Source organism: Emydura macquarii, unplaced genomic scaffold, assembly GCF_026122565.2.
Source record: "Emydura macquarii macquarii isolate MOO-44397 ecotype Brisbane River unplaced genomic scaffold, CSIRO-AGI_Emac_v2 contig_369, whole genome shotgun sequence".
In the NCBI taxonomy this organism is placed as follows: domain Eukaryota; kingdom Metazoa; phylum Chordata; order Testudines; family Chelidae; genus Emydura; species Emydura macquarii.
The window spans coordinates 10,268,915-10,283,045 of record NW_027130506.1 but is presented as its reverse complement, the minus strand read 5'-3'; the positions used below and the strand labels follow the sequence as shown (position 1 = coordinate 10,283,045).

At 41.1% G+C, this 14,131-nt stretch overlaps 1 protein-coding gene across 5 annotated transcripts in view; it reads right to left on the bottom strand.

Moving 5' to 3' along the window:
* Nucleotides 1-14,131, bottom strand: part of EFR3A (EFR3 homolog A) — a 152,679-nt gene that overhangs the window by 75,484 nt on the left and 63,064 nt on the right. For 4 of the 5 annotated variants that reach the window (XM_067531521.1, XM_067531512.1, XM_067531529.1 and 1 more), the window contains 2 exons: nt 13,066-13,187; nt 4,699-4,848 (listed from right to left, as the gene is read on the bottom strand). In XM_067531521.1, coding sequence (XP_067387622.1) covers nt 4,699-4,848; nt 13,066-13,187 — 272 coding nt within the window. The remainder of the gene's footprint in view (nt 1-4,698; nt 4,849-13,065; nt 13,188-14,131) is intronic. The other variant, XM_067531541.1, reaches the window with a different exon arrangement.

The following is a 14,131-nucleotide window of genomic DNA, read 5'->3' as shown; positions in this document are numbered from 1 at the left end:
TCTGTGAAGCAAGACACTGTAGTGGAGTCAAAAAATACTTTTCAAGGTGGATTTTAAGGTTCTGGCTTTGAAATAGAACATACCTTCTTTACTGATGCCAACATTCCCTGATCCGATCAACCAACCACCAGATACAAGAAAACAATTATACCCAAATGATGTAGGGGGACAGCAACTACTGCCAGAGTCTTTCAGAATACCCTTGAGGTCAAAGATAGGCCAAAATGGAGCACCCTGTATTGGTCATGCTTATTGTTGATTAGAAAGCGAAGACACTTCTTGTGTGAAGGATGAATAGCCACATGAAAATATGCATCTTATAGGTTGAGAGTCACAAACCAGTCTCCTAATTCTAAAAAGGGAATTATTGCCACAAGGGTTATCATCCTGAAATTCTTCTATTTAGAGACCTGAGGTCTAAAATTGGTCTCCACCATCCATTATTTTGTGGAATCAGGAAGTACTTTGAACTGTATCCCCTTCACTTGTGCTGTACAGAAACTGATTCTATTTCTCCTAAATGTGGAATCTCTCAGACCTGCAACTAAGGGTATGTCTACACTGACAGCGGCAAAGTCACCACCTTCAGATCGACCTTTCTGAATTGATTGAGCGGTCAGTGAAGACCCCGCCAATCGATCCAGAAGTCAATGCAGTAAAACCACCCCCTCAAGTGGCATAGCGCTGCATCGATGGGAACGTGGTTCCTATTGGCGCAGTAGAGTGAAGACACTGCGCAGAATGGAAGCACAGCAGTCGACGGGAGTTATGCAAGCTACCCTGCGTAGCTTGTGTAACTCCTGTCAACTGCCGCCGAATCGCCTGGTAAGTGTAGACCAGGGCTAATTGTGAAAGGGGTCCCTGAAGAGTGATGGAAGGGAGAACAGCTAAGAGGGACACAAGTTTGTTGTAATTTAAACAGTCATATTTGGCCATAGGTGTCTGATAGTTTGTTTTGGACTGAAGCATAGGATTTGGGACCAAAAGATCAAGCCTCCTGTGGTCCTTACTGTACAGGGTGGACTTTGAGCTATGTTGTCTGCCTTGTTCATTAACAACCTCCACCACCAGGAAATTTGGAGCTAGATGAGAAAATAAAAACTCTGATTCCCTGGCAGGGACATAATACTTTTTATCTGCCCTTTTGCAAGTAGGCAGTCTGATAGCTACGGTTTGCTAAACTGTCTTATCAGTCTTCATTGAGCAGAATGACAGTTCTCAGATGTTTAGGGTGTGCAAAACATCTAGGAGTTTATGGCAGGACTCCTGCACCTCCTTTAAGGGAATCTGAAGTGTGTCAGCAATTTGCTTCATAAGTTCTTGAAAGTGTCAAAAAGTCATCTGCCTTAGAGGGTGGTGGAAGCATAACAGCTTCATCAGGCAATAAGGAGGAAATATTAGTAAGAGATGTCACCCTCCTTAACCACCCTTATTTCTTGCTTCTCAAAAGGTCTCCTCCTCTGGCATAGGTGGCAGAAGAGGAGTTTGAGAAGAATGGGCCCTTGTCTGTTCCCTCCGGTGTTGCTGCAAATTGTTGATGATAGAATGTCCACAGGCACCACCAAGGCCACTGAGAGGGGGTCCAAATAGTATAGGTGGAGGCATCCATCTGTGTTACTGCCATGTGGATGTCATTTGAAATTTATCTTCCTGTAATATGTCACTGTAGGAAGGACAGCACTATGTTCTCGAATAGACAGGGGAACCCTGCACTGAAATTTGAGAATAGGAGTCCTCCTCTTCCAGTACTTCAAGGGAGTAGGATAGCTGTTTAGCTTGCAAAGTAGACGAGGGTGAGTATGGTACTCTAGGTGATAGAGGGGTTGGTGACCAAGAGACTGTTGATGCTGACACACTCCCAGCACTCATTATCAGAGGAGACACTGGCTCTGAAGATACTATCAGATCCTTAGGGTACCTAAATTCTTGTGGTACCTATAGTATAAAAGTTAGGGTCTACTGGTACTGAGCGCTTGGCATGTGAGTGAGTTGGTTCTGATTCCATCTGTAGCATAGGTAGCCGAGCAGTCTTTGGTACCATTGACTTTCATAGTATCAGTACCAAGAGCTTCTCAGGGATGGGTTTAACACGTCTCAATAGTGTCTCTGCTCATCTGGGTACAGGTACCTAAACTCATTACTGAGCCTGTTTAGACAATTGACTCCTCTCTGCCTTTGCAGTACCAGCATCACTTGAAGCTTGCATGGAACTCCTCTTGGGACCCAAGCTCTCTATGCCTTCTCATTCATCAGTGACAGATTTCTTGGAGATTTACTCCTTACCTCCACCTTCAAGGAAGTGCAGATCTTGCACTTACTGGGGAATGAGTATGACCCAAACAGCAGAGGCACTGGGAATGCCCATGGCTGACTGGAATAGCATCCTGGCAGGAGAGGCATCTCTCAAATCCCAAAAAACCTGACATTCCAGAGTAAAATAATGAAAAAACTCCTAGAAGGGGGAGCTCTCTGAATATTTTTTTTTAAAAATACAAAAGGGACTGTTCTAATAACTGCAAACAATACAAGGTAACTATTATATGCTAGCTAACTAACTGTTGAAGTATTAGAGAAAACAGGCACACAGAGGCTCTCTCTCAGGATGAAGGTAGTTGAGAAGGAAATGAAGGCAGCTCACCTGAGCAGCCCCATATAATCTCAGCAAGGGCACAAGGATGTGTGGGGTGCATGTGTGGGTCGAACGGGCACAAGTACCAAAAAAATCTCATCATGGGTGCTGGGTGCAGGCACAACCTGAGTGGAGCACCCACAGGGACCCTACTCAAAGAAGAGCCCATATCTTTCTTAAAAGCAACCAACAACTACCAGAAATGTTTCATTCTCCTTTAAGATGGGAGTGTGTATTTATTCATTATCTATATAGCTGGGCTGGAAAGTCTGTTTTTTCCTACATAATGATTTGATACCATCTGCTAGAACAATATGGTTCTTACTCCTACTCTTCAAGATGCCTTTCTCTTCTCCCTCTGCATGTATAAAGCCTCAATAACAAATAATAATTTCTCATTTTTACATCATTTAAGGCCAAAAGTCAACAACTGATAAATATTGTTTCCCGTTTTTATGTCATGTGTATAAAAGCCACTTATTTGCCACATGGAAAAGCATTAGTCATTTTTTCTGCTGAGTGTCTTTAGTAGAAAACTATCTTTTAAATAAGTAGTTAACCTCAGATATTACTTTGCTCATTAAGTGATAAATTGTAGCCTACGGTCCATCTGAAATGACCTCTAAGGCCTAACCCAAACCCCACTTAAGTCAGTGAATTATTCTGTGTTCATGTCTTTAATGTGTAAGTACTAAATTTAGTTAACTTCTGTCTGTGCTGAGAAGTAGGCGTATGGTTAAGAGGGAACCTGAAAGGGAGTACAGTAGAGGTGCCTTTGTCTACTTGCTCCTGAGAAATCCTCTCTTCTAGCATAGACATCCCAAGGCCAGTGGAGCCTGGCGAGGCTGCCCTCATTCAGAGGGTAACACATGAGCGTCCTAGGAACAACTGGCCTTTGTTCCCTCTTCCAAGGGTAACATCCACATGGAGACAGCTGTGTGTCCCCAAAGGCCTGTACAATCTATATTCAAGACATTCACAGACACACAGGCAAAGAAATGGGCAGATAGACAATGACTAATTTGAAGCAGGGAGCTGGTACCAGACTAGCTTGAAACTGTTGCTGCTTTGAAGGAGAGCTAGGTGCTACCAGCCAGAAATGGAAGAAAAAGTGAGGCAGGAGATAACACAAAGGGCTTGTAAGGTTCAGGAAAGCAAAGCATGAAGGCACGTGAGAGCATGAAATGGCTGCTTTGTATCTCTCTACTGGGGCTAACGACAGGCTGGCTCTTAAAAGGCCAGATTTGGCCACCAAAAGAAAGATTTATTTAAGCCTGCCTCCACAGATGGCGTTAGCTCGATGCAATTCCACATGATTAGCAAATGGACATTTGCCTGTAATACATGGTCCACAGAAAAGTATTTATCAGCAACTGTATGGCTCCAATACTATTATGCACAAAACCCCCCAAAATAAAAAATACCAACTTGATACACATACTGGAACATACAAAAATGTGTTGGAAAGGTAACTGTTGCATATTCTCAAGAGCTACAGTGATTTTATACATAAATATCTTTGGGGAGATTGTTAAAAGCACAAATGGCAAAGAGTCATTGAAAGTCAACAGCTGCTGGGTGCTCAACTGCCACTGCTCCTTTGTTCCACATTTTGCTTCCACTTCTCTTCCCCTAAAAGAAAAATCCTAGAAGCTGCTATAAGGACTGCCAAAAAATTAATAAAAATTTCAACTTTAAACAGGTTTGATAAGTTTGGCAAAAGCACCTGAAGCCCTGAGAAAGTAATATTTGCTGATTTCTATATCAGACTCTGCATGAAATAAATTATTTTTAATTTTAAAAAGCTTAAATGTACTTCAATAAGCAATTTGTGAACCAATTTTCAGTGAGATGGGATCTGGAACAACTGAAATATTGATTGCTGAAAAAATGTTTACCAAGACCAAGATTAGCAATTAACTTTTATCTATGCTACCAGTTATACATGTTTATCAAGGGTATCTAGTGACAATGAAAGCAACTCTAACAGGGAAGGAAAAGCTATCTATTCTTGGAGGAGAGTCTAAAGCTTGCTTAAAAATCAGAATTAGTGAGCCTGCATATAATACCTGTCAACATCTTCTATCTTCTGCATATTAAATAGCAGTGAGGGAACTATCTTATCCATATGCTGAGGTTCCCATATAGTTGCTCTGAGTTCATCATTAACCGTTTTGCGAACTACTCCCTGAATGCCTCTGATTCCAGCAATCCGGATCCTAGGAGAGAAAAGAAATTTTCAAAAGGTAAAAATGTAGCATGACAGTCATTTATTTAGCTATCAGGCAGTGTGGTCAGGGAGTTCTGATTTCATTTAATCCCTAAAGTGAGATCAAGTTGGAAATATGGCTAAAACTGTCAGGGACATGTATATTGCCTTTAAATACACAGGAGGCTCCTATCGACATTGATGGAAGCCACACATGCAAACCTGAGGACAGAATATGGCCTTTAAAAGCTATACTGATATGGATCTTCAGGCTCCCTTGCAAAAATATAAAATCGTTGAACTTTACAGACTACCTCTTAAAGCACTAAGAACATGGCTTACAAAAAAAAAGAGACTGTGCTAATCTTTAATGATTTTTTCAGGTTGAAGAATGGTTAGCAATGACAGAAGCGAGCCAAAAGGGGAAGACATGAGAAACTGAATTGCTAGAACAGTTTCATGTATCTTGAAAGTGAATAAAAGTTAAACATGAAATACAAAAGGGCACTTCCATCTGTGTGTTTATCATTTCAACCAAATACACCAAAACCTCTGACTGGAAAAAAATACAAAGTGATATGCTCAGACCTCTACTGAGGACTTAATCCAATAAATTACAGACATTTATACAATATCCATAAATACAAATACTGGTGTAGTTTAGAAGAACCTTGTACAGAAAAGGTTCAGATTTGTGGCATTGAATTGAAAAATATTAAATATGTTGAGGAGGCAATGACTATATCTTAACTTATTTTGAGACAAGACACTGAAATGGAGAAAGGCTAACAAGTGATAAGAGGTGAGAAGATTCTGCATAATTGGACTTTAAAAAAAGATTTTATCACTTAGTGGAGACATTTAAAGCCATTTTAAATCTTAATTTCAGCACAAAGGAATACAGTAGACCCTCGCTTTAATGCCCTTTGCAATAGCAAACCTTGGGCTATGGCAAACATGGTCCCTGGATCTCACCTTCAGCCTCACTGCCATGGTGGGGGGCCAAGCATAGCTGGGGCCACCGCTGGGGCCGAGTGCTCCTCCAGCCCTGGGATCACACGATGGGTGCTCCTCTGCCCTCCGAGTTCGTAGTGAGGCCAGAGGAGCTCTCTCTCCCCCTCCCAGTCATGGACCTGAGGTTGGATGAGCACTCTTGCCCCACCCCAGAGCAGAGGAGCTATTGCTTCACCCTTCCTCACTATAATGAACTCCTGGCTACACCAAACAAATGGCTTGGATCCCCAGGGGTTCATTATAGCAAGGGTTTACTGTATGGTCACTGGCCTTGCTTCTTAGTTCAACTTATCTAAACTAATCTTGTCACATTACAGCTGCTAAACTAAACCAACATTTTCCAGTAATTACTTCAAAAATGCCACATGATTTATTAGGAAGAGAGTCACAGAAAATAAGGGGGCTACAATTCTGAGTACGATATTGTAGGTCTAATTATGATTTGGTACCAGGAACTTAACGTGTTTCTAGGAGTTCATGCAAGACAGTTTTAATATGGTTAATGTAAGAGGCAGAGGCAGCATGTGCAAGTAATTAGGATGCAGTTCAAATAGAGAAATGCATGTTTATTACTTTAGAAGTAGTATAGCATAGTTCTGTTATTCTAATTTTAAGTAGTCTAGGAATTACAGTTAAAGTGCACTGCATTTTAATATTCCATCACAGAAACAGTTTCAGTCACACAGTGTCATCCATAACATTAACATTTTTGAAGTGAGATGTTTATTATTCTTTACAGGAAAGAAGCATGACTTTAATCAAGAATACTCCCTTAATTCTCAGTTATACATCTTTGGTCCAATCAAGTTTTGCTCGTGCAGTGATTGTACCAATAATCACCTCTGCCAAAGGGTACATTTAAATTTGACATAGTGAAGACTTGTTTGTCTTGAGTGACTTCACTGTCCATCCCAATGGCAATTTTTGTACATTAACTCCAGTGATTATCCCATTTTTTATGAAGGAGGTGATGAGAACCAAGTTTAAGATTTCTGTACAAAAAGCCTCTTTCAATCTTACCCTTAGAATCAATTTGGAGATTGAGAATCTGAGTTATATTGTTTCATGGTCTGAAAAATTTGCTAGCTCATTTGCCAACATGAGTAGGAAATTTGTCCGGCAGAATTTAAATTTTCATTTAAAAAAATATTCTCGGCTTTAGGGAAGTCACTTTCACAATGATAACGTAAACTGAACTAGATCAATTCAGTGTTACTTCAAGCTGACAGCAACTTAGACATGAGATGCAAAATATTTAAGACCAAAATCCTGCCCCTCTGTGCTGGGAGGAAGGTATAACTTCCCCTCTGATCACTCTGGGAGAAAAGCTACTTATTTCAATACTACGTGGGAGGAAAAAGGCCAGTGGATCTGTTCAGCAGCAGCACCACTGGCCCAGCCCTCATATCCTGTCACTGCTGTGCAGGAAGCCCACATGAAGCTGGGTTTCTACAGTGCTCAAGGGATGTCAATCCTCCATCTTCTGGCATAATTCCTGCATAGAAGAATGGCTCAGTTTCCACTAGAAGAAGTCTCTCCCAATACACCAAAACAGGGGCTGGATTTACATATGAATATCATAAGATGTCAAATGCATGTTAACCTTGAAATCCATCTGCATCGTAGTTTTGTCTCAGAATGATTAGACATTTGGAACTACTTGATGATTTGTCAAAGTCTCCAGTCTTGTGACAACCTTATCAAGACACAATCTAGTTTAAGGCCAGGACTCATCCCTGTTCTTGTTGGTATGGGGAGAACTAGACTGGAAATCGCAAGAGGTGTTTTCCAACCCTATGTCAATGATCAGCATGATTTATGGACCTTGTGCTAGCTGATTAGCATTCGATCTTAGTTTTCTTATCTGTACAATGGAAATAATAATGCTTACCCACTTGTAAAGCACTTTGAGTTTTAAGTAAAAAGTGCCATAAGTATTATTTTAATGACTGTGCAACCGCTGAAGCTTCTGGGCCCCATGTTGTCCCATGAAGACGCATTATGAGTATGCTTTCCTTAATAAAAATATTCAGCTTTCATATGAACAATTTCAGTTATTTCTTACTTAATAAACTCCTCAGAGTAAGAAAAGTTTATTTTTACATTTGTACTACACCTAGTAAAGTACACCTCCACCCAATGCTAACTAATATAAATATTTAACAACATTTTGGATTTTTATTGTCGGAGGCAAGCTGAACAATGTAATTCATGAAAGTAAGGAAAAAATAATATTGTTATAGATTGGGCTGAAGCTTATTGGTGGGTGTAACAGCCACCTTTCATTCAGAATAAATGTAGACACCATTAAGCTCCTTTATGGAATCTGGTTGCTGAAGCATTAACTACCTCCACCTTCAAACAGAGGCACATCACTGCCCAAAACAAAGACACACTTAGGCAAGAGGCTTCACTGCCTATTATTTTATGAAGGCTGTATGTCTGAAAAAAAGGAGAAAGACCAGAAAATCAGAGAGAAGACGCAAGGAAGTCCCAGATAGCAGCACTAGTATCACATCTTCCTAACAGAAACAACACACAGGGCCCAAACTTTGGCTAACCAGTAGTGTCAAAAAGGGGTAACAACATAGTGGAGTTACAAATCACAATCTATAAAGAAAGATCTCACAAACTCAAACGTGTTTCAGTATTTTCAATAATGGTTATAAATCATTTACACGACAAATGAGAACATTTCACTAGAGGGCGCTAAATATCAAAAAATGTAATGTTTATGTAATACTAAAAAAGAAGCCCATGGTACAATATACTTCTATTTTATGAATTAAAGTGTTTTCACACTATTGACATACTGGCCCTTAAATTATACCAATTTATATACAAAATGCCATCCTTAATCAGTTTACACTCCTACGACACAAAATGGACTAACAGTGATCCTGCCAAACAAAGCAGAAAATGTTATGTTCAGCTGGCAAATCCATTCCTACACCTATTTAAGTTTTAACATATGACACTCATCACCGTGATGTTTATGCTTTAGATAAACTGGCTAAGTGTAGCTGTGTGGAAGTTCACTACTGAAAAGTCAGTGAAGCTTAGACAGTTTACTTTGTACCATAATATATTTTTGCACTATTGCAGTAGTAAAGGGTTTTGATTAGTTATAAAGGAAATATTTAGTTTATGTAAGTGCTGACTTGTTAGAAGACTACTACTCAGGACTGGAAGGAAACCTGGTGCCTTAGAACCACATCATCAGCCTTCCTCCCTTCCCCCATTCCTCAAACAGCTTCACCTCCCTGTTGGAAATGCATTGGTAAAGGTCTGCCTAATGCCCTCCAGAGAAGCAGATGCAGCAGTATGAGGAGTAACAGCAGGGACCCCCTTAGAAGCAGCTGGTGCATCAATAGGAGTCCCCTTGGCCTCTCTCAGGAGGCCAGGGAGGCATCAGAGAGGCGTCAGGTACTTACCCCACCAGCAGAGAGAAATCTGCTTAGATGAGTGGGCCAGATCCTGCTGCACTCTTTTCCTGACATTTTGGTAGGATGGTGCTATCTGGTGGGGTGGGGCAGGGTGAGGGGGAAGGGATCCCCCACCAGTGATTCTTGGAGCTAACCCCCCCACTTGAGATGCCTGGGGCAATTCACAATTGTTGTTTGGCAATGAGGCATATCATTCTAATTGACTAAAGTACACACTAAATCCTACTCTGGGTTATCAGATTCCAAGAAATTAAAAGGATGTGGCCTATTAAAACAGCAGGACTTTCATAAACAAAAACAGACGTTTGATTAATATATTAAAGATAACTTGAATTTTAAAAATATTGAACACACGTAGAACAGACCATAATACAGCTTTTGCTTTAAAATATTTCGTTGTAGATCGTGCTCTCAAAACTTGCTTTTTTTATTGGCACTCCAGGCCAGTTTGGAAAGGGTTGACCCCAGGCGCCTAGCAAGATTCTCCCCTCTTCATTCCCTAAATTCACTCCTCCTGTCACATAGCACTCAAAACCACTGTTAGTATGAATCCACAATGGATGCCACTGATTACTAGGATGCCACTGATACATCCACAGAATACAGGACATCTGTCTCAATTGCATGAACTTCTGGAACAGTGTTGACCTGCCTCTGCCAGCATGACCTTGCATGCATAGTCCATGTAAGGTCATACTAAGGAGGATGAGTGCCTTGCCCCCACCATCGTAACCTCATATTTAGAGTGCATGTGAAGCCACGTTGGTAAGGATAGAGCAGCGCACTCTGAAAAAAAAGGCATCCTCCATTCATCCACAAATGACACTGGACAAAACCACATCCAGTTTTATATCACTACCAGACAGGACGACAAACTTTACAAAGAAAGACTGGCTGGCTTAAAGCCAGAAAAATGGCTTGCCTACTTATTATCATAGATTTGGATAATGTAAAATCTAATCAACTACCCCCACTATTCCTTAATTAGTCCCACCCCAGCCCTTATGAAACTGATCCCAGTAAGGAAGATGGGGACCCCAGGAACTATATACCTATGACACTGACCCAGGCCAGACACTTAGGTAAGCAAGCCTCTATATAATATTAACTGATTACCTAAAGTGTGCTCGGGGCTTCACAGAAGATAAGACAGAAGGTGGCATGAAAGTAGAAAAGGAAATGAAGGAGTCAATCATTACGAGTGATATCACTGGACAATGGAGGGGGGAGAAAGCTGTAGAGCATACACCTCTGACTTCTTGCAAAACTCCCCATCCAGTTACAATTCCCAAATCCTTCCCTCTTTCCCTTAATCCAAAAATCATCAGTCTCTCATTTGTTCCTTCAGAGGGATCCCTTAAAAGACCCATCCATCAGTCTGGATGGCGCTAACACCAAGTCATGTGGAATAGCAGCATCTGATTTGGGCCAGGAAATAAAGTGTTTTGTTTTGATTTTTTTTTTTAAATCTTACTTGCCCCATTTCAGCTTCCACATCTTATATTTTCTTGTTATATAGTAAATGTACTCATAGAATGACTGTTGATGCAGCAGTGTTTGACCATTTCCTCCAGGAACAGAGGAGGACTAAGGATGGCATTATGGCTAAAGCAGAGAATGCAGTCAGGAGATTTAAGTTCTACTCTTGGCTCTGCCACAGAATTTCTGTGTGACTGTGGGCAACTCACTTAATCTCTGCCTCAGTAGATTTGTATGAAAACAAAAGTAACATTTACTTCTCTCAGAGGGATGTTATGAAATTAAATTAAAATGTCTTTACATTCTTAAATGTAAGGTGCTACAGTATAAAAAGTACAAAGCATTTTATCATTCACTAGATTACCACTTTCAGATGGCCAAGTCTCATGAACTATATAAACCCATTAGGACTAGTATAATATTAAATACAGGATTCATGACACATACAGGGCTATTTTCCTTTATTAGGAATTATAGTTTATTCTACAAATGAAATTGACTTCTTGGGAATTTTATTTCAAGTATCACAGCTGCTTGAGCCACCAACCTCTATGGAGGAGGGGAACAGCAGCATTCTACAACACTATTCATATTCCTTTAAGACAAGGTCCCCAGTGTGCAGTGTCTCTCACATTCACCAGCTGGGGTAACCAGGGTGAGGCATTCCTCTTTCACAAGTGTTTCAGATTCAGGTATATTTCCATTGTATTCCTTGGAGATTTCCTGGACTGACCTTAGCTTAAAATCAGGAAACTGTAGAAAAGTCCAGTCCACCTCTGTAAAGGGTTTCCTGCTGCAGCCCCTCTGCTTCGGTTCCCGTCTGGCAAACCAAGTACTTAAAGACCCTCCAGCTTGTAGTCACCAGTGCTCTTATTTATAAGGTGCACATGAATTCCCCTCCACCTTACAGTGTCTTGCTTGGGCCAGCAGTCTCTGGGGTTGCTCTGGGGCTCAGGGAGACAGGCAAAGCCTCTGCACTCCTCTCCACTCCTTTCCCTTCTCTGCTCCTCTTCCCTTCTAGGCCAGCATATAAACCCTCCTGAGTCAGCTGGGCAGCTACTACCCCATGCCTAGTCAAGCCTGGGCAACTGCTCAGCCTGGGTATGCTGACAGCTGCCTCCCTTCAGGCAATCAGGCAACAGCTCCATTGCCCCTCAGCCATGTAGGCTGGAGTGACAGGGGGCTGACCAGGGGATCACCACCCAGCACCCTGTTACAACCTCCCTCCCCCTACAACACTGATGCTCCTTTGGACTGGATACGTACTTGCATCAGAAGGGTCCCTTTAGCTCATCGTTGCCCAAGTTGTTGCAATCACTTGGCTCCTACATAAGTGGCTGAAACGGATAAGGCAGTTGGGGTAGGGGGGAGGGACCTGAAGCACTGACAATGACTGTGCCATGATCATTGGCACAAGAAGCACTGGGATACTAGTGTCAGTGACAATGCTTTGTGTGACAAAGGAGCCAAGAGGTACAGGAATTCACCTGAAAGTGGTTGATCACAAAGAGATTTAATAGTCCCCGACAGAGCAGTCGGTAAGTGTTGAAGAAAGAGTCATCAAAAAGATACTAGTTCTTAAAGAAGCTAGGAGCCTAAGGGTATGTCTACACTTCACTCAGGAGGCCTGATTGTAGTAGAGCAAGGCATACTGAGCTAGCATTAATCTAGCTAGCTCTAGTACCAATAACTTGGTATCATGGACTTCAGCATGGGCTGTTCAAGCCTGCCTGGGTTCTTACCCAGGTGGCCAGCACACACTGGTGCAGCTTCACTAGCTTGGGTATGCTTATATATACTGCCATCACACCTCTGACTGCAGTGCACACATACCCTTAGAGCCTTACACAACAGCACACTGTACATCTCTACATATTTTACTTAAAGTAATGAGAACTGAAATAATGGACATAGTGAAGGGCACTTCCCCCCAGCCCCGTTTACCATTTAAAAGCCCAATCCTACACACACCTGCATGTGAGTAACACTGCTCATGTGAGCAGTGCCATTGATGTCTCATGTGACTCATATGGTTGTAGGGTTGGCCCTGTGTCCCTTAATATATTTGGTGCAACTTTGCAGCCCTTGTTCAGATAAAACTTCCACTTAACTACACTGCGAGTCTTAACTGAGCAGGATTTGCAGCATGAGGTTATTTTCCTGAAATAATGCTCAGGTACTCAGTTTATTTCCTTGAATGATCACTAAGTGTTATAACAATCATATACTTTTCTTCTGCTTTAGTTTTTAATACAGTACATAGCAATACAACATTAACTGGCACTTACTCAGTTCGTATTTCTGGATCACTGTGACAGGAATGACACATGGCACTAAATTGAGAAACAAAAAAGTCATAGCGTCTGTGATATGAAGGCGTGTCTTCCTCAATGTTGGCAAATTTGACAAACTAGGGAAACAAACCAAACAGTGTTAGAAAATCCTTTGTAACAAAGTTTCCAAAAAGAGAACTAGAAAGCTTTCTAGCTTTTAACTCCAGAACTTTTAAAAGTGACTGTTCACTTTTTTAAATATCCCCATTTCTAAACATTAAACAGAAAAAATAATCCTTGTGTTGCAATGCAGTGTTCAATACTGTTAATACAATATGAGCAGAATTAATATTTATATAATTTATGCTGACATTTGGTTAATCTAGTCAAACAAAAAAGGAAACACACAAGGTGGAGAGAAAGTAAATAGGATTTGCCCTATAATGGTCCTGAAATATATCAGCCATGCTCAGAAAACTGGTTCTCAGACTATAGATCCTAAGTGATTTGTTTCTTCTTTTGAATTAATGTGCTTAGCTAGTGGATTTTTAAATATTTTTTAAAAGAAGTGTTCTGGTGTAATTTTCCATCATTTTATAAATCTGAGAAGAGCAAGACAGCTGGCCTTGCAATCTAATGGTAGGTCAACAAGCAGTATCAGAGATCAATTCTGATCACAAGCCTGTTCTCCAGGCCAGCAGAGACCAAAGGGGTTGTGCAGGCCATGTGATCAGATCTTGGGAGTGGAGGTGAAAGGAGTGCCCTCATGCTGCTACAGGTGATTCCCTTTGGGTTACATGGAGCAGCATTGTCAGGCTGTAGAAGGAACTGCTTTATCCCTCAACAGCTAGAGGAAGGATTGTCGCTAATATTTCCTCTGAAAGAGGGAGTAAACATGGGAGAAACTACAGGACTCCTTCTCTCCAACTCTGTGAAGTCAGTGTTGCCAACCTTGAGCATTTAAACAGTGATTATTATTTTTAACACCTTTAGCCTATTTATCTCATCTAAATTAGCATAACAAGCCCTTGTACCTGTGGCCAGGACTTTCTTCCAAAAAAGAATTGTTAGTAAGCAGAAT